This window comes from Cydia amplana, chromosome Z (assembly GCF_948474715.1).
Source record: "Cydia amplana chromosome Z, ilCydAmpl1.1, whole genome shotgun sequence".
Classification (NCBI taxonomy): domain Eukaryota; kingdom Metazoa; phylum Arthropoda; class Insecta; order Lepidoptera; family Tortricidae; genus Cydia; species Cydia amplana.
Window position 1 is genome coordinate 2,021,377 of NC_086096.1, and position 19,484 is coordinate 2,040,860.

A 19,484-nucleotide genomic window follows, 5' to 3' on the forward strand; every position below is an offset into this window, starting at 1 on the left:
TTGTATACTGTTGGTCTTCTATAATAAAACAAAAATAAAAAAAATAAAAACCGGCCAAGTGAGAGTCGGACTCGCGCACGGAGGGTTCCGCACCATCAACAAAAAATAGAGCAAAACAAGCAAAAAAACGGTCATCCATCCAAGTACTGACCCCGCCCGACGTTGCTTAACTTCGGTCAAAAATCATGTTTGTTGTATGGGAGGCTGGGAGCCCCACTTAAATCTTTATTTTATTCTGTTTTTAGTATTTGTTGTTATAGCGGCAACAGAAATACATCATCTGTGAAATGACGGACAGCGGAGTCTTAGTAATAGGGTCCCGTTTTTACCCTTTGGGTACGGAACCCTAAAAATCAAACGGTGTCTCACCTAAATGCAGCGTCAGATTGACCTGATTGGGGTACTGGATTCGCTCCTTCATGGTCTCCGACTGCCACCAGGTGATGACGTCATTGTGCGAGTCGTAATGCGCATCGGTGAGGTATCTGCTGGAGAACTGCCCAGGTTTGCAGGTCTCGCAGGACCTGAAACTGAGGATGACATTTGTGATTAGTTCATGCCATCCATATGTAAGCAAAGAGAATTGATTTTAATAGAGAGGCAAAGTAAAAAAAAAAACAAGTGCGAGTCGGACTCGCCCACCGACTTCTGCTTTTTAATGAAATGAAATGGGTTTATTTGCTTAACATTATTTAGTATTTGTTGTTATAGCGGCAACAGAAATACATCATATGTGAAAATTTCAACTGTCTATCAGTCTATCACGATTCATGAGATACAGCCTGGTGACAGACGGACAGTGAAGTCTTAGTAATAGCATAGAGAAAAAAATACATAGAGTGCTCACTCCATACTTCAGTTTTAGTACCAAAAAGACTATTAGCATCTAGCATCGAGTAGCGGAACTATCAGTACTGCTACTTGACAATAGATGTCGCCACCGACCGGAAAGTCTTATGCTGTTGAGATAAGACTTTCCGGTCGGTGTTACATCTGTTGTCAAGTAGCAGTACAGATAGTTCCGCTACTCGATGCTAGATGTAGACACTGAAATTAATAGTCTGAGCTGATGTATGGAGTGAGCACTCTATGTATTTTTTCCTCTATGGTAATAGGGTCCCGTTTTTACCCTTTGAGTACGGAACCTTAAAAAACGTGCCCCTTAGTTTGACATCCAAAACAGATGGCGTTGTACTGCGTATTCTCTACCAGTCAACCATAAATGTATTAGGAGATACGGTGAGATAAAGGGTGAGATACTTATATATCTTGGAGTGTACGTTTACAAAATTTATTTACGCATAATTTCTGATTTCAATAGGTACTATTATAACACTTTGCCATCCATCATTCAGAATCTAGTCCACGAATCTTTTGATACCTATTTGACAAGCAATCTCCCACTTAGAAGATTTTACATAACACCATTGGTTGAGCCCCTTCACCAGGTGCATATGTAGTTTGCTCATAATGTTTGAATGAAAGTGAATGTGATTTAAGTGTATATATTTAAAAAACCGGCCAAGTGCGAGTCGGACTCGCGCACGGAGGGTTCCGCACCATCAACAAAATATAGAGCAAAACAAGCAAAAAAAAACAAGCAAAAAAACGGTCACCCATCCAAGTACTGACCCCGCCCGACGTTGCTTAACTTCGGTCAAAAATCACGTTTGTTGTTTTTAGTATTTGTTGTTATAGCGGCAACAGAAATACATCATCTGTGAAAATTTCAACTGTCTAGCTATCACGGTTCGTGAGATACAGCCTGGTGACAGACGGACGGACGGACGTACGGACGGACGGACGGACGGACAGCGGAGTCTTAGTAATAGGGTCCCGTTTTTACCCTTTGGGTACGGAACCCTAAAAAGAGAGACTGTTAGAAAAAGTAGGGCTCGTGTCGTATAAAAAAGTCAAAGAGCTAGCGCAGGATAGTGAAAGCTGGAAGATACTCCTCCGACAGAGAATAACTCTTAAGGCAGGCACACCTGCTGCGTGTGCGTGACGTGCACGTGCGCGTGCGGCGTTGTAGTATACAGATCCTTATGAGAGACGGCACACCGCTTGCGTGACGTGTGCGTGTGCGGCTCCAACTCTTAAGTTAATGTTGATGATGATGTCTGTGTAAGGCCTGAGTGGACGCTCGAGTTGGGCGTGCAGCGGGACGGGGCGTGCGGCGTGCATGTTAAAGAAATGCAAACGTATAGGAGCGGCCTTAGTGCACGCTGCTCAAATCACTTGTGAGCCCGACGCCACGCTGCACGCCCCGCCCAACGCTCCGCTTCGAGCGTCCACTCAGGCCTTACACTTACAGTTACCTGCTCGAGGACCCGGCAGCCGTTTGCGTGCAGAACTGCGTTTCGCCGCGGTCGCCGCAGGTATTGGTAGCTACCATGGGCACCTCGTATGCAGCGTTCACGAATTCGGGGATGCATCTCTGCGAACACGGTAAAAGTAGTAAATAAAGGGGGGGCTAGCCAAGACGACTATCTTAAGATGCCTCTCCACTGAGGCTGAGCAGAGCGGAGATGTTTGGAATCAAGAAAAAAACAGAGATTGTGATCCAACGGAACGGAGATTCTAATCAATGTGACACCCCGCATATCAGCTCCTCAGTGGACAGGCGTATATTTATCGACAAACGCAAAACAAAACGTAGTATCGGTATGACAGAATGGACAATCGAAAAGTCACGTGAAATTCCATACATTATTTGTTTCGATTGGCGTTTTCTATGAACGATTGTCATTTTGGCTAGGGCCCTAGGGCGCGTAGCCTACGTGCCAATCGTATCTAGTTATCTTGTCTCCTCCACACTAGTGCGACAGTGACAGTTGCGTTTCGTTCGCTACGAAGCGTTAACGATTACACGTTGGCTTGATGGCTTCGCACCCTGGAAATATAAACTACTAGCGACCCGCCCCGGCTTCGCAAGGGTTAACAAATTATACATAAACCTTCATCTTGAATCACTCTATCTATTAAAAAAACCAAGCATAGATAGGGATAGACAGGCAGCGGGAAGCGACTTTGTTTTATACTATGTAGTGAAACGCGTCTATAACATTTGCGTTTTGCGTTATTCTTATAGAAAATTCATTTAAAATTTTAATCTGTGTATTTAACGCAGTTTAATGATCTAAGGGCGAAATAAAAAAGCGGACATGAAAGCTTATGAATAAAAGGATGTAAAAGCATAGGTATGTATTGGTAAATAAGACTTTTTGATAATTAAATTGTCGGACATTGAAGGCCGATTGTGGGATGAAGATGACATCATGGTGGCATAACGTTTTAATAATTAAGTAACAGTCTGTACCGATAATTAAATTGTATATTATTAGTTTCATGCACTTGAACTATTAATATATAGGCATATGTATTTATTTGTTGAATGGTTAGGCATTGGTACAGTAGTGGTCAAAAAAACAAGATTTTTTTGTCAAATATTTCATTTTACCGTACAAAACTTTGTTCACGGAACACTTATTAATACATGCTTTCATCGCTAACTGTAGGTAGAATGAGCCATGCGGTAGAATGAGATAGCAATATCTCTTGCTCCCTCTAACGCATAAATGCGTCCCTTGGAGTGGCCGGCGCTGGCCCATCGTGTAGAGGAGCCATAAATAACAAGCCCAATCACATAGTTCCTATGGCCAATTCCTGTGTCCATCATCAGATTAGCTCGATGGTACCATAATAATGCATTGTCACCTAACTTATATGTTACTAAATTGTTAAATTGGCTACATGAAGGTATACTTGATTCGTCACAGTAACCGCTAAGTATAAATGTTCACTATGAATGATCATAATGTATGTATGCTAGCTATATATCACGGTTGTCACTCAGACGACTCAAATGGGCCCCTTCATAGTAAAACCATAAAACCATTACAACCGGTGACTTCACAACAGTAATAAAATATAGGGAGTTTACAACGAGCGTTAAAATCTCAGAAATAGCAACCCTAAAATAGACCACGCCGCTTCAGGCCATTCACATCTACCTGCAAACTTACTGATGCATCTGATTAACACCTGTTTTGCAAGCGTAAGCTTAATTACTATGACTTTAAGTCCAGTTTTGAATGACGCGGGTTTTTAAGTTGTATGTGTTTCTTTGTCGTGAGAGTTCCTAGATTTGCTTAGGGTTGGGACTGTTTTGTTTTTGTTATCGCTGTTTTGTTTTTGGTTTGGTAGATAATACTGATAAGGTTATCTTATTGAAATAAATACCTATATTAGACTTCAAAATTAGTAGTTTAAAGTGATACCGACATCTATAGATGCAATAATGATATAGATAATATATGTAGTAATAAATACTACTGCTATTTTAATATTATGTACTAATATAAAATTCGCTATGCACGTGTCATTTTTCATCTTGAATAATAATGGTATTCAGGTTCTTATGCATACATATGTAATATGTAGAATATTGCATTGTCACCCGACTTAGGTACATATATTATATGTAAGTCGGGTGACAATGCAATATTATGGTACCATCGAGCTGATCTGACGATGGAGACAGGAGGTGGCCATAGGGACTCCGTGATAAAACAACGAAACCTAATTGTGTTGTAGGTTTTTAGAATTGTCTCGATGAGTATTAGTTGTCTGTGGAAAGAAAAGTACAGTCAGCGATAAACGCTTGTAAATTTTGCCAAAAACTTATTTATTAGTAATTTTAGTATACAAACTCTGGTTACATTAAAAATATCCGATTATGTAGAACTTTAGGGTATTCTCCTGTTAGTAATATGATCTCAGTGAATAGTCAACGCTACGCTATGCTGAATAAGACTTATGTTAGTATCATATTGCAAAGTAGGTATTATGTTTCTTTATTAAGGAATTTAGTTAGCTGTAGCTTTGATTTGTAGGCTTAGACCATAGATTTATAGACGGGAGGGGGGGGGGGGGGGGCTACAACTACTAAACCAACTATTGAACATGTTTACATTTTTCGCCTTATTACAAAGGCATAAGAATGAATGAAGAGAAAGGTGCAAAAGAATCTTTGACGTCGACTGTAATATGCGTTCACTGCGACTGTACAATCGCATACATATAGGTGTCATCTAAAATATTACATCCAGCATAATCGCTGTAGGTAACCGGATCAAACCCAAAACAGTGTTCATGTCTTTCCTGTAGACAGCCAAAAGTTAAGGGCTATAAAGGTTAATTTTATTATTTAGGTAACTCTTATCCATATGAAAAGGTAGGTACTGTTTTAGTTGGATAAGTAGGTATTATAATAAAATCATTGCCTTCATGTCCACAAGCTGTTAACGAAATAGTCCACAGGAGAGAAAACTTGTGTGTTCGTCAGTACTGGGCTATAACCGCGAAAATCGAAGTTCGCAAACACCGTTTTGCGTTTGACTCAACCATTACGTAGGAAATACTACTACTTATTCTGTATTTTACATACATATATGTATCCTAACAAAACCATCATTATGTTAAAACAGGATGCCGATAGCGATAAGTCGCTTCCCTGCCGATAAGTTGGTGTAACGACCGCCCGCGCGATAACCTATGAACTATTAAAAACGTCCTATAAAACTGTATTTGGTTGGGTCATTCATAGATTCATTCATTAAGAATAAGAATAATCTATATATATAAATGCAAGTGTCCTGACTGACTGACTGACTGACTGATTCATCAACGCAGAGCCGAAACTACAAAAGCTAGAAAGTTGAAATTTGCACACTAGGTTGAATTTATAAAGTGTACAAGAGATAAGAAGCGATTTTGAAAAATTCAACCCCTAAGGGGGTTAAAAAGGGGATGAAAGGTTGTATGGGGTGCAAGTTTTATTTTAAGTTAGGAATTTGAATCTTTGTAAAAATGTACTATATTAAAAAACAAGAAAACTAATTTCTGCGTTTTCGAAAATTCATCCCCCAAGGTGGTGAAAAAAGGGTTGAAAGTTTGTATGGAGATCAAATATTTTTGTGAGTGTTGGACTTGAAACTTTGTATATGGGGATATTATTATAAGATGGGAAAAGTAATTTCAGCGTTTTTGAAAATTCATCCCCTAACAGGGTTAAAAAGGGGTTGAAAGTTTGAATCCATTACAAATGCTTTGAAACTTCTTAGAAAGGCATAATAGCCGATTACAAAAAAAGTAATTGCAACGTTTTTGGAAATTCAACCCCTAAGGGGGTTAAAAAGGGGATGAAAGTTCGTCTTGGGATGCAAATTTTATTTTAAGCTAGGAACTTGAAACTTTGCAAAAAGGTATTAAATTAAAATACAAGAAAAGTAATTTTTGAGTTTTTGAAAATTCATCCCCTAAGGTGGTGAAAAAGGGGTTTAAAATTTGTATGGATATCAAACATTTTTTCGAGCGCGGGACTTGATTCTTTGTATTTGGGGATATTATTAGAAGACGGGAAAAGTAATTTCAGCGTTTTTGAAAATTCATCCCCTAACAGGGTTAAAAAGGGGTTGAAAGTTTGAATCCATTACAAATGCTTTGAAACTTCTTAGAAAGGCATAATAGCCGATTACAAAAAAAAAGTAATTGCAACGTTTTTGGAAATTCAACCCCTAAGGGGGTTAAAAATGGGATGAAAGTTCGTCTTGGGGTGCAAATTTTATTTTGATCTAGGAACTTGAAACTTTGCAAAAAGGTGTTAAATTAAAATACAAGAAAACTGATTTCAGCGTTTTTGAAAATTCATCCCCTAAGGTGGTGAAAAAGGGGTTGAAAGTTTGTATGGATATCAAATATTTTTTCGAGCGCGGGACTTAAATCTTTGCATTTGGGGATATTAGGTTAAAAAGGGGTTGAAAGTTCGTATAGGGTTCAAATTTTATTTTAAGCTAGGAACTTGAAACTTCGTAAAAAGGTATTAAATTAAAATACAAGAAAACTAATTTCAGCGTTTTTGAAAATTCATCCTGTAAGGTGGTGAAAAAGGGGTTGAAAGTTTGTATTGATATCAAACATTTTTTCGAGCGCGGGACTTGAGTCTTTGTATTTGGGGATATTATTAGAAGACAGGAAAAGTAATTTCAGCGTTTTGTAAAATTCATCCCCTAACAGGGTTAAAAAGGGGTTGAAAATTTGTACGGGTATCAAATTTTATTTTAAGCTAGGAACTTGAAACTTCGTAAAAAGGTATTAAATTAAAATACAAGAAAACTAATTTCAGCGTTTTTGAAAATTCATCCTGTAAGGTGGTGAAAAAGGGGTTGAAAGTTTGTATTGATATCAAACATTTTGTCGAGCGCGGGACTTGAATCTTTGGATTTGGGGATATTATTAGAAGACAGGAAAAGTAGTTTTAGCGTTTTGTAAAATTCATCCCCTTACAGGGTTAAAAAGGGGTTGAAAATTTGTACGGGTTTCAAATCTTATTTTAAGCTATGAACTTGAAACTTCGTAAAAAGGTATTAAATTAAAACTGAAAAAAATAAATTTCAGCGTTTTTGAAAATTCATATCTGAAGGTGGTGAAAAAGTGGTTGAAAGTTTGTATGGAGATCAGATATTTTTGTGAGTGCGGGGCTTGAATTTTTGTACAGAGGCATTTATTAGAATACAAGAAAAGTAATTTCAGCGTTTTTAAAAGTACATCCCTTAAAAGGGTTAAAAAGGGGTTGAAAGTTTTTATGGGGTTCACATTTTATTTTAAGCTAGGAACTCGAGACTTCTTAAAAAGGTATTTTATTAAAAGAGAAGAAAACTTATTTCAGCGTTTTTGAAAATTCATCTCTCAAAGTGGTGAAAAAGGGTAAAAAGTTTGTATGGTGATCAAACATTTTTGTGAGTGCGGGGCTTGAATCTTTGTAAAATGGCATTTTATTAAAATACGAGAAAAGTAAATTCAGCGTTTTTAAAATTCATCTCTTAAAGGGTCGAAAGGGGGTTGAAAGTTTGTAAAGTTGCAAACAAACTTGAAACTTCGTAAAAAGGTATTTCATCAAAAGAGAAGAAAACTAATTTCAGAGTTTTTGATAATTCATCCCCATGGTGGTGAAAAAGGGGTTGAAGATTTGTATGGAGGTCAAACATTCATTTGAGTGCGGGACTTGAATCGTTGTAAACTTTGTATATGGGCATATTATTAAAATACAAGAAAAGTAATTTCAGCGTTTTTAAAAATTCATCCCCTATAATGGTTAAAAAGGGGTTGAAAGTTTGTATAGGGTTCAAATTTTTTTTAAAGCTAGGAACTTCAAACTTCGTAAATAGGTAGTTAAGTAGTAGGTTTTATTAAATAGAGGACATGAAAATCTTCTGGTTGAGAGGGATTATATCGAGAACAATTTTATTCAGTTAGGGGCTTGAAGCTTCGTAGGTTGTGAAAGACAAGTATCATGCGTTGTAATATTAATAATTAACAAATGATTAACCGTCCTACTGCGATCTTTTGCTGCATAATGTTCTAAGCTAATGTAGAATATATAACCACCAATATACAAATCCACGCGTACGAAGTCGCGGGCAACAGCTAGTTTATTTATAATAAAATAGGTACGCAATCACGAAGGTACCCCAAACTAGGCTGAGCCTGTATCTGGGGGCTTACAAAAGAGTAGGTAACATACGGTAACTAAACCTAGGGTGATAAGGCGTATGCTTTTAGGGTGTGTGTGTATATATATATATATATATATATATATATATATATATATATATGTGTGTGTGTGTGTGTGTGTGTGTGTGTGTGTGAAAGGTGTAGGTGTATTAATATCACTACATAGCTACATAGTATAAAACAAAGTCGGTTCCCGCTGCCTGTCTCTCCCTATATTATATGCTTGCTTAGATCTTTAATACTACGCAACGAATTTTAATGCGGTTTATTTAGATAGAGTGATTCAAGAGGAAAATTTATGTATAATTTGTTAACCCGTGCCAAGCCGGGGCGGGTCGCTATTTAAAATTAAAATCAGGCCGTGGGACAGATACTTTTCTTTTGGATACAAACTGTAGAGATATATATCCCTATTTGGAAAAGTATTAGAGGACGGCAGATATTTCTGGCCCGTTGTTTCATCCGCGACAATTGTTGCTGACTGTACAAAGTGAAAGACGTCTTAAAAAGAATAAATATACCACTTTGATAGACTCTACATGTAGAGTGGTTTCTAAACGGACTTCAAATTTAGTGACTCTACTAGGTATTGACTCTACTAATGTTTATCAGAAAGCCGATTCAAATTTACAAATTGATTACCAAATCATCACATTTTAAGATCATTCACTCTTGCATCTCGCTCGTACCTAAGTAGGTAGGTACTTAATTATCTAATGGTGCGAGCGAGATACGCTGCGAGTAAGAATTATCCATCAGAGATCCTTTAGGCATGGAACGCCACACATACAGAGTGGGTAATGAAACACTGGCAATACCTACTTGGATTATAGTTAACAGCAAAAATGCTATTTTGACACAAAAAAAAACATGTTGCCAGAAAAAAAATCGCTAAGTTAGCTCTGATTTATATTTTAACTATAGGTAGTACCTCAAATTATTTTTTTCAATTTTCAATTTATTTATTTCCTTTAAATACAATTTTAACATTACAACATGTTGTTCGTAAGAGTAGGAAACGATTCCTCCGTACTAGTAAAAACTGTATGACGGCAGGAAGCACCACCTCTCCCGGATAACATTTAATCTATCTAAGTTTAGACGCAGTATACATAGTATTTACGCTTTATATAAAGATAAAGAAGAAAACAAAAAAAAAATGATAAGGCAAACAAGTTTGTAAGTGTGTGTGTGTGTGTGTGTGTGTGTGTGTGTGTGTGTGTGTGTGTGTGTGTGTGTGTGTGTGTGTGTGTAGTTGTCATCACCAGGGAGATTCCAAAGACTGTGAGGCATGTATGGATGGCTATATGTAATAATGTATGTGAGGGAAGCACAACGTATACAAAAAAATATGAAGTTAAAGACATCAAGCGTTGCATGAGTTGATGGTACATTTTTTGGAGGAAGATAATGTTTTTTTTTTAGCCAGACATTATTGAAGTTAGCGTTTTTGTATTTATATATCTTTTAAGTTTAGACAGTAATTTTTAGAAGTTTTCCCAGAATAAAGAACAAATATCACTTATCACTTTAAAAGTCTAAACATTTTCTTAACTCTAATGAATTAAATCATAAATACAAATGTAAAATGTTCCCAGGTAAAATAAAGGTACTTTTACCTACTCTATTTACACCCAACTGACCCAACAGAACATTTTGTATTTTAAATATTAACACATTTCAAAACGTAAACATCGTGTCAAAAGTAACCTTTTATCTTATAAAACTCTTGTATACAAAATGCATTGTTCCCAAGCAAAACATACCTACCATTTCCCATTGATTTTACTTTAGTAAAGCCAGCCTCGAGAATCCAAATATGGAAATACATTTCAAAACACAAACTTAATAATGAAAGTTTAACTAAACTTTTATAAGTAAAAAAGTTATTCCCAAGCAAAACATACTTTGTTCTACACTTCAAAAGTTGCCAAAGACCCGAGAACCGAATACATCCATCGCACAGCATCAAAACTCGCATAGCAAATTTACGAATAATACTCTCACCTGAGGCGTCCCATCGAAATCGTAACACGAAGCCAGCTTACTGTTGCCGGGACGCTGTGTGTGATACAGGTCTTGTGTTAGACCTGAAGTTAGGAGGCCTAGGAACGCTAGGACGCATAGTGCCATGGCGTGCACGTGAGCCGACGGGCGGGCAGGCACTGCGGGACGGGTGGGAGGTGGCCAAAGAGTTGGGGGGGAGAGTGGGCGTCTGGGTAAGAGCCTCTGTGAGGACTTGATTACGTTATAGACCATTTGGCTCTATTTTTTATTGGAAAAGAAATAAAAAGTGTAAATATATGTTAAATACTTTCTAATCTTGATTAATTTTTATAAAAAAATATTGTAGATTAGAAATATGCTATTGCAAAACAGAAATAATGTAGTTGCTTAGTCATAATAGCCATGACGTTATGTTATTTTTCTCGTTTTAGACGGACTTTGACTCTATCTGACTCTGATGTTAAATTTTGTCTGCATACCTATACGCAACATGATTCATATCATACTCCATGAAGTATGAAATGTCAATAAAAAGAATAATAATTAAAATACAAATACGAAAAAAATATAGAGGTGGTTGTTTTGGAAAAAGATGAACATATATTATTTATTTTTATTACGTAATATTGTTTTGGATTTTATATCCTCAAATAATGTAAATATATAATTTTAAATGACATTTCATACTTTATGCTGCATTAAAATAATCTTATGTTAAAAGACACAAGATATTTAATTTTATTCAGTCATATTTTTATACTTTTAGTATTAGGCTTTTCTTAAATCCAATCCAAAGTACAAAAAGTCCAAAAATATCTAAAAAGAAACAAATTAAAAGTTTTAATTAGTTTTCCCGAACGTTGTGACCCATCTATTGTTATTAAACACTTTGCCACACCAGAAGAGACGGCGCGCCGACCGCTTTTTGTAAAGGGCCCAAAGGCCCTTTTTAGTGAAGTCAACAGAAAAAACGATATTTTTCCCGAACGTTGTGACCCATCTATTGTTATTAAACACTCTTTGCCACACCAGACGAGTCGGGAGATCTGAGCGGCCGGCCACGGTGCGCCGACCGCTTTTTGTAAAGGGCCCAAAAGGGCCTTTTGTTGAATGCCATGTGCGGTCATCCAAAATGGCAGGTTCTGGAACGCTCATTTGAATTTTTGGAATAGCACGCGATTTGCGACGTCGTTTGATGAAAAGTTTAAAAGTGTTTGTGAAAGTTTTTTTTAGCTCATTAAGGTTAAAGGATCACCATTATAATAAGGGATGTTGCGAATATCCGCATCCGCATAAAAGCGATGCGGATTTAATGCGGATGCGGATGTGGAACAGGTCGGTACAGGAACGTCTTAGCATCGGCGTAAAAGTGTTAGACTGCTAGGTAATTTAGTCATTAGACAAAAAAACCTATTAGAAATTAGCAGTCAAGCGTGAGTGGATGTACGGAACCCTTGGAACGCGAGTCCGACTCGCACCTGGCCGGTTTTTTGAAATAAAAATTACTAAAATGTAATATTTGACGTTTTTTTATGTGTCTATCTTGACATCCGCATCCGCATCCGCGGATGTGAGCCTTTAAAAATCCGCATCCGAATCCGCATCCGCGGATGTCAAAAAATCGGCATCCGCAACATCCCTGATTATAATCACCATAAGTTTTAAACTAGGTAAAGTCAAACCCCATTATTCATAAAACTTTACGGGCCTGATTTAGTTAAATTATGTTTTGTCCCTTTCTTACAAATACATAAGTCAAAATGACAGATAAGGACAAACGATTATTAGCTAATTGAGGTTTGTAGCGCGTTTTTGAATAAGGGGGAAAGAATTTAATTTCCGACCCATTTCATATGTCATTTATTTTTGCGGCCTTCGAAAAGTAATGTAAGTAAACTTAAATACATCGACTGCTAAGGACCGATACAGACGGACTGCAACCCGACTGCAATTTGTATGGAAACTGCACGCCGACTGCACGTCAACTGCAACGACGGCGTGCAGTTCCCATACAAGTTGCAGTCGGGTTGCAGTCCGGTACCACTACCACCAGTTTGACACTGACATAAACGCCATCGAGAACGTAACTTAACGTAACGTAACGTACTCGCATATTAGGGTAACTCCGGGGTAGTTGGCCATTGTTTTTTTAGGACTCGATAAAAAAATAAGTTTACATGTAATTAAATAAATATTTACTTCTTCATAAACTTCGATTAATTGACTTTCAAAAATGAAAGAAACAAAAAAATATTTCTATTGCGTACAGCTTGAAAAAATGTTTCAATTTTTTTTTACAATTGGCCATCTCTCCCGAGGTATCCGGGAGTGATGATCATACCATTACAGGAGAGATGGCCATAACATAACTCTTCATTTGAGTATAATTTATTTTTCATTTTTATTCACCAAGTCCCTTTTCTTCTCAAGACCCCGTTTAGGCCACCTAATACCAGCATTTATGGAGGAGAAGAGGCACGTGATATTTTTTCCCACACCTGCAATAGTTATCTTTCTAAATGAACTCCATTTTCCTCTTTTAATCGTTATCATGCATAGGGTGACGTTGTCACTGATATCTGATAACCTTTGGAATACCTAATTCGAGATAGATACATCTTCATCACTGTGTGCCTTCACGGCCATATGGCCATAATACCCCAACTTGAATTGGCCATCTCTCCTTTTCATCCGGGAGAGAAGGCCACGCCTAAAATCAAAACAAGTTGAGACTCGAGGTTCATTCTTATTTAGGTTAGAACAAATACTACAACCATATACTTTGCACCAAAAGCAAATAACACCATTAGAATAAGACACTAGCATCACCACCATGTAAAATATGATCCCTCTAAGAAATATTTGCACTAGTCAAAACAATCAACAAGGATTTTACGTACTTTTACAAGTTTTTCCCCCAAAATTTTGGCCATATCTTTGCTCCCAAGCATGACGTGAAGCGTACTAAATAAGAACTAGCGACATCTAGCCATCAGAACCATGAAATATTTGGATGGGCAATCTCCCCCTTATGGCCATCTACCCCGGAATTACCCTACCTATAGAAAGTGAATTACGTTCTCGAAAGCGTTTATGTCAGCTTTGACACTGTCAATGACTCATATATGGTACGGGCTCGGCTCGGCGGTGACATGTGAAATTAAATTCTTTAGGGCCGGTACAGTAGTCAAAAGTCACTTTTTTATGATAGGTGGTAAACGAGCAGACGAATCTCCTAATAAGCAATTACCGTTGTCCATGGACACCCGTAACACCAGAGGGGCTGTAAGTGCGTTGCCGACCTTTAAAGATGGGAGTAAGTTTTTTTCTTGAAGGTTTGAAGATCGTATCGGTCCGGAAATACCGGGTGACACTTCATGCCACAGTTTTAGCGAGGCAGGAAGTTTCTGGAGAAACGCACAGTTGAGGATCGCCAACCTGTGTGGCTAACACCAGTTTGGTACTGACATAAACACTACCGAGATCTTAACTTACTTTCTATGCATCTCGCTCGTACTCGCATATTAGTGTGACCGAGATGTATAGAAAGTAAAAGGCGTGAGCGTATATGTCAGTTTTGACACTGTCAGTAACTCATGGTAAGTATGGGTACTCAAGTTGTATTCGGGCGTGACGTTACGTCCAGACATGTGGCACACACGTGACGGCAAATACAGTTCCCAATAGTGTAAATCTCATTCGATAGCGTGACGTGACGTACTCGTTTGCTTTAAGTGTCATTTTATATGGGATTTTGAGTTTTCGAAACGTCCCGCTTGGCGCGCTGTTCAAAATCCCATACGAAATGATGCATAACGCAAACGCGTAACGTGACGCTATCGAATGAAATTTACACTAGGGGTTCAGTGCTACTGTGTAGATACATATACAGGATGCTTCCTGTAACAGGAGCAATAAATTACACTAAAGGCTGTACTCCTCAAACTGACCAACATTTGTTCAGCAACTTTTAAAAATTATGAATCCTTTAGACTTCCTCTTTTTCATACAAAATAAATATTGCCTTCAATGTACGCTGACATCAGTGTGTTTGACGTTGCTTGTTACGCTTTAAACATAACAAAATTTGCAATATATTTCGTTTTAGAATGAACTTTAAAGTGTAATAAAAATCAAAACATGAGTTATTTTCAAAAGTTGCTGAACAAATGTTGGTCAGTTTGAGGAGTACAGCCTACAGTTTAATTTATTGCTCCTGTTACAGGAAACACCCTGTATACGAGTATGTACTTCTTAGGTGTATGTAATAATCCAAAAGTTAGAAAAGTTTTTACTTGACTACGGTTTTCTTTTAATCTTTCTTTCTAAAAGTCGGTTCCAGGGCTGTCAACACTGCTGCCTACTAGGCATCCATATCCATCGTATGAAAAAGGAGACTCGACACGAAAAGTAGTCGAGAGTGGAAGCCCTAAACGACGGCGTTGCATGAACAAAAGATTTTCTTTGGCAGGATTGGTCCTTTAGGATCCAAGGATGGATTTAAGAATCCATCCTTGAAATTAGTAACAGCTTAAATCTAAAATAAGCCCTTGAGGCATTGTACCAAGGATGCTGGCGACATTTCCTCGCTGTATCACAATGCTGATACGTTGTGCGAGGTAGCCGCCAGCTCTTCGGTCACCAGTTATCTATGTCTACATCTTTGATTTAGTTGAAAATTATACTAAACTTGACTTACAATCTAAACTTATTAACCTCAGACGTCGCCATAGACTAGGAATCCTCTAGACTGAGTTTAGAGCAATTATTTCATGAAACCGATGCTGCCAAAAATACGGGGGTGCGGGGGGACGAGGCGAGCGAATCCCGTGCCGTGATTGGTCCGTTCAAAGACACGGACCAATCACGGCACGGGATTGACTCGAAGATGGAGTAAAACTACCGTATAAGTGGCAGAGGGGGTAGCGTTACTATGCTCAGTCTAGAGGATTCCTAGTCTATGGACGTCGCAGACACTTAAAACCCCTCCACCCCCCACCTGCATCAAAAATCTGAGTGGCTCCACTTCTTAAATCCATCCTTGGGTCCTATGGACCAATCCTGCCAATGGAAATCTCTTGTTCATGCAACGCCGTCGTTGACCTTTTTCGTCGTTGAACACACTCGACTAAAGAAGAAGAAAGTCGGTTAAGAGTCACACGAAACTGTTGTCAAAAAGCCGCAGGAAAATGGGGACTACGTTTGTATAGAGAAGTCGACGACTTTCCTCTTAAGCTTTTATACAAATTACTAGTAAATTAGGTAGAGTACATTTTATTCAGTCCTTGTTCACATGAATTTATCTATTTATTGACAAAAATGTTGAAACTATAGTTTTGGTGATAAAGAGGCCAATACAATAGAAAGGTTATCAGGGTGCGTAGCCAACATGCCAATCGTTTACGCTCCGTAGCGAACGAAACGCAACTGTTACTGTTACTGTCGCACGAATATGGAAGAGTGATAGAGAGACATAAAGCGTTTCGTTATCGTAGCGCAAGCGATTGTCACCATGGCTAGGCACCCAGCTAAACATCGACTGATCGACTCGTTTCTAAGATACAATTACTATTACATTTGCCTTATTTTTTTGCCTTCGCGCGAACATGCATACATGTAGACAGACGAGACACGGCGGGGGACTTTGTTTTATAAGGTGTAGTGATAGTAAGGCGCGCTTGCATCATTGCACTAAGCCGGGGTTAGCCGGTTAAACCTGTAGTTACTATGGTTACCAGTACAATTTGACACTAGGTTAACGGTTGTGTTTCCTCGTGTTCCCTTACCACCAGCTCCATCTATACGTAAAACCTTGGAACTTAGATAAGGGTATTTTCATGTTTTGCTAAGGGTTGTTTCCTCGTATAAGCAACTTTTTAAATCAAGCTGTCTCCGCTAGATGTCGTTAGGCAACCTAGTAGCTCTTGCCAGAAATATCAGACGTAATATTAGATGCAAAATAGTAGTTTATGTGATCGCTACATAATGTCTAATTATGTACAGTTATATACATATTTACAGTTTACACTGCATTATCTACACACATTACTTATAAGCTCTCTATGATGTGTTCAGGAAGCGCATGTTACGACCGCCATTGCGGCATTTGATCACACACTCAGTAAAATGTCACCTCGACTGATTCTAGAAATGAGGTCCGAGCTGACCGAGGACCTATCTATATAAGTCGAAGATGCAATGCTGAAGTTACACTCAACTTTAAATTTCAATTACGGGGCTAATGAAGATATAAATCTTATACCTTTAAACGAGCAATTCTTGTAAGTATATTTATTTATTTATATATAAATATATATATATTGAGGATCTCGGAAACGGCTTTACCGATTTCGATGAAAATTGCTATATGGGGATTTTAGGGGGCGAAAAGTCGATCTAGCTAGGTCTTACCTCTGGGAAAATGCGCATTTTTGAGTACTTATATGTTTTCCGCGCAAAGCTCGGTCTCCCAGATATTATGCTATTATAGTAGGTAGGTATATTTTATGATAATTTTATCATTTCAAATTAAACTGAACGATCTTCCGGGTAACCTAGCTTTTAAAATCTCTTGTTTATAATTTCGGGCGCGTCCCTCTTTCGAGATGCTATCACTGAGGGTTCATTGACCCCTGTTATCAGGTTGGAGATGACTTCCGACACTTTGTTTTAAGATGCATGCTGTAATATGGGTAAAGCTGAAGTATGTCATCTACTCATCTCATCATCTGTCCACGGGCTTTTTCTAAAATAAATATCGAAAACCCGATTCTTTCAAATCTGGACGTGGGCTCAGGGATCGGATACCGGTATTTTTTGTATGGGAACGGAAACGGTATTTTTTCGTTCTTTGCTAATTACTTAATTTCTAATTGGGCAATCAAATAATACGAAGTCGTTACCTAAACACACAACTGAGTCCTACATTTCGAGTATAAAATAATTCGAAAAATATGGTTATTTCGATGTTTTTGCAAAAAACCGGTTCTGATCCCTGCTTGGGCTCATTCTACTCAGAATCGACAGCACTCTCCATCCTACCATTAAAAAAAGATGTCCCAAAATTTTGTATGAACATTATACATTCCACTACGTCACGTTACATACAAGTGAAAATTTTTCTTATACTAAAAACGTGACGTAATGGAATGGACATTTTGGGACATCTTTTTTTAATGGTAGGATGGAGAGTGCTGTCGATTCTGAGTAGAATGAGCCCAAGAACGTCCAGATTTGAAAGAATCGGGTTTTCGATATTTATTTTAGAAAAAGCCCCCACACATTCCCAGCCTCTTATAAACGTAAAAGTTCATGTCCAGCCGCCATCAGATATATCGGAGCGGCCAAGGTGCTCACAAATATCTGAACACGCCTCTATTGTCAAGGCTTTAGAGTGCGTGTTCAGATATTTTTGAGCACGTCGGCCGCTCCGATATATCTGATGGCGACTGTCCTACAGGCTACAGATGTGCATAATTGTTTTCCATCGTATTTTATCGGAAACGTTCGTATTTGTCATGCTACTTCAGTCAACCTCAGTACTTTTTGTACCGAGACTGACTGAAATAGCAAGACACGTTCGTACGTTTCCGTGAAAATACGATGGAAAATAATTATACTATTGATTAGGACTGAACGTCAGACACAAATGAATTTTATTTACACATATATCATAATAAACCTTTTATAAAGCGTTAAAAAATTGCAAATGACGACCAGCATAAACATAAACGATTATATTATATGTATACTCATGTTAGAATACATTTCTTATCTGCGAATGTTGTGTTATTAATGAATTTCATTATTACTCTGCCCACTCATTTCTAGTATCAGTAAATATGACGTTTTATTCAGTGTGTGATCAAATGCCGGAGGTCGTAACATGCGGTTCCTGAACACATTATAGAGAGCTTATACATATTATGTGTGTACTTAGATAAATCAGGGTAATAATTGTACATAATTAGACATTAAAGCATTCATGTTTTTATGATACGAGCTGAAAGCGAGTGCTGAGAGAAAAAAACTCTTACCCTCATTTTAATGCCCTTCATTATGTAGCAGTCACATAATCTACTATTATGCTATGTAGCGAACTGTGCAGTCGCCATCAGATATACCGGAGTGGCCAAGATGCTCAAAAATATATGAGTGCACTCTAGCGCTTTGACAATAAAAGCTTATTCAGATATTTGTGAGCACCTCCAATATATCTGATAGCGTCGGTACCTGCTTAAAAATACACCTATTCTAGTGTACGAGTATACACTGGAGTATAAGAGACACTGAAGCATCGGTCTGAATAGGGCATATGTTTGCAATTCAATTAGTATAAAGTGCAGTAAACATTCAGCCTAGCTCGGGCTAAAGGACTTAATTGCTATGCACTAGATCTAGACTTAAGTTAGGCTTCGTGTTAGCTTACAAGAGACTTGCTTAGGTATAGAATATCTATAAATATTATAAAACAAAGCCGCGGCTGTCTGATGTATTTCTGTGTGTATGTTTGTCCGCGATAAACTCGAAAACTACTGAACGGATTTTTATACGGTTTTCACCTATCGATGGAGTCATTCTTGAGGAAGGTTTAAGTGTAATTTGTAAACTCGTACGAAGCCGCGGCGGGTCGCTAGTCATAAAAAATGCTTAAACGCTTATTTAAGTCGGTTAAAAACTGCCAAAATAGAACCATTATCACTTTAGTTACCCGAGATAGTTATTTAACCCGCTAAAAGCGGGTTACACAGGGTGCCCAATGCACCGATATATACAGGGTGTCTGTGCCGATGGGGGTCGGTGGCGTTTCTACCCCTAAATGGGTGGCGTAAACGAGCTCACCCCTTTTAACAGCTCGCTTTGCTTAGCACTCAGTAATTACGAGAAACGATGAGAAAGGGTGT

General features: G+C 38.0%; 1 protein-coding gene across 1 annotated transcript in view; it reads right to left on the reverse strand.

Annotated features, from left to right (window-relative positions):
* The window catches only part of LOC134660935 (laminin subunit gamma-1), a 56,963-nt gene extending 46,184 nt beyond the window's left edge, over window positions 1-10,779 (reverse strand). The window contains exons 1-3 of the mRNA XM_063516821.1: window positions 10,582-10,779; window positions 2,319-2,437; window positions 370-530 (exon numbers count right to left, since the gene is read on the reverse strand). Of these exons, the coding sequence (XP_063372891.1) occupies window positions 370-530; window positions 2,319-2,437; window positions 10,582-10,707 (406 nt within the window). The 5' untranslated portion in view covers window positions 10,708-10,779. The remainder of the gene's footprint in view (window positions 1-369; window positions 531-2,318; window positions 2,438-10,581) is intronic.
* Between the last annotated feature and the right edge of the window lie 8,705 nt (window positions 10,780-19,484).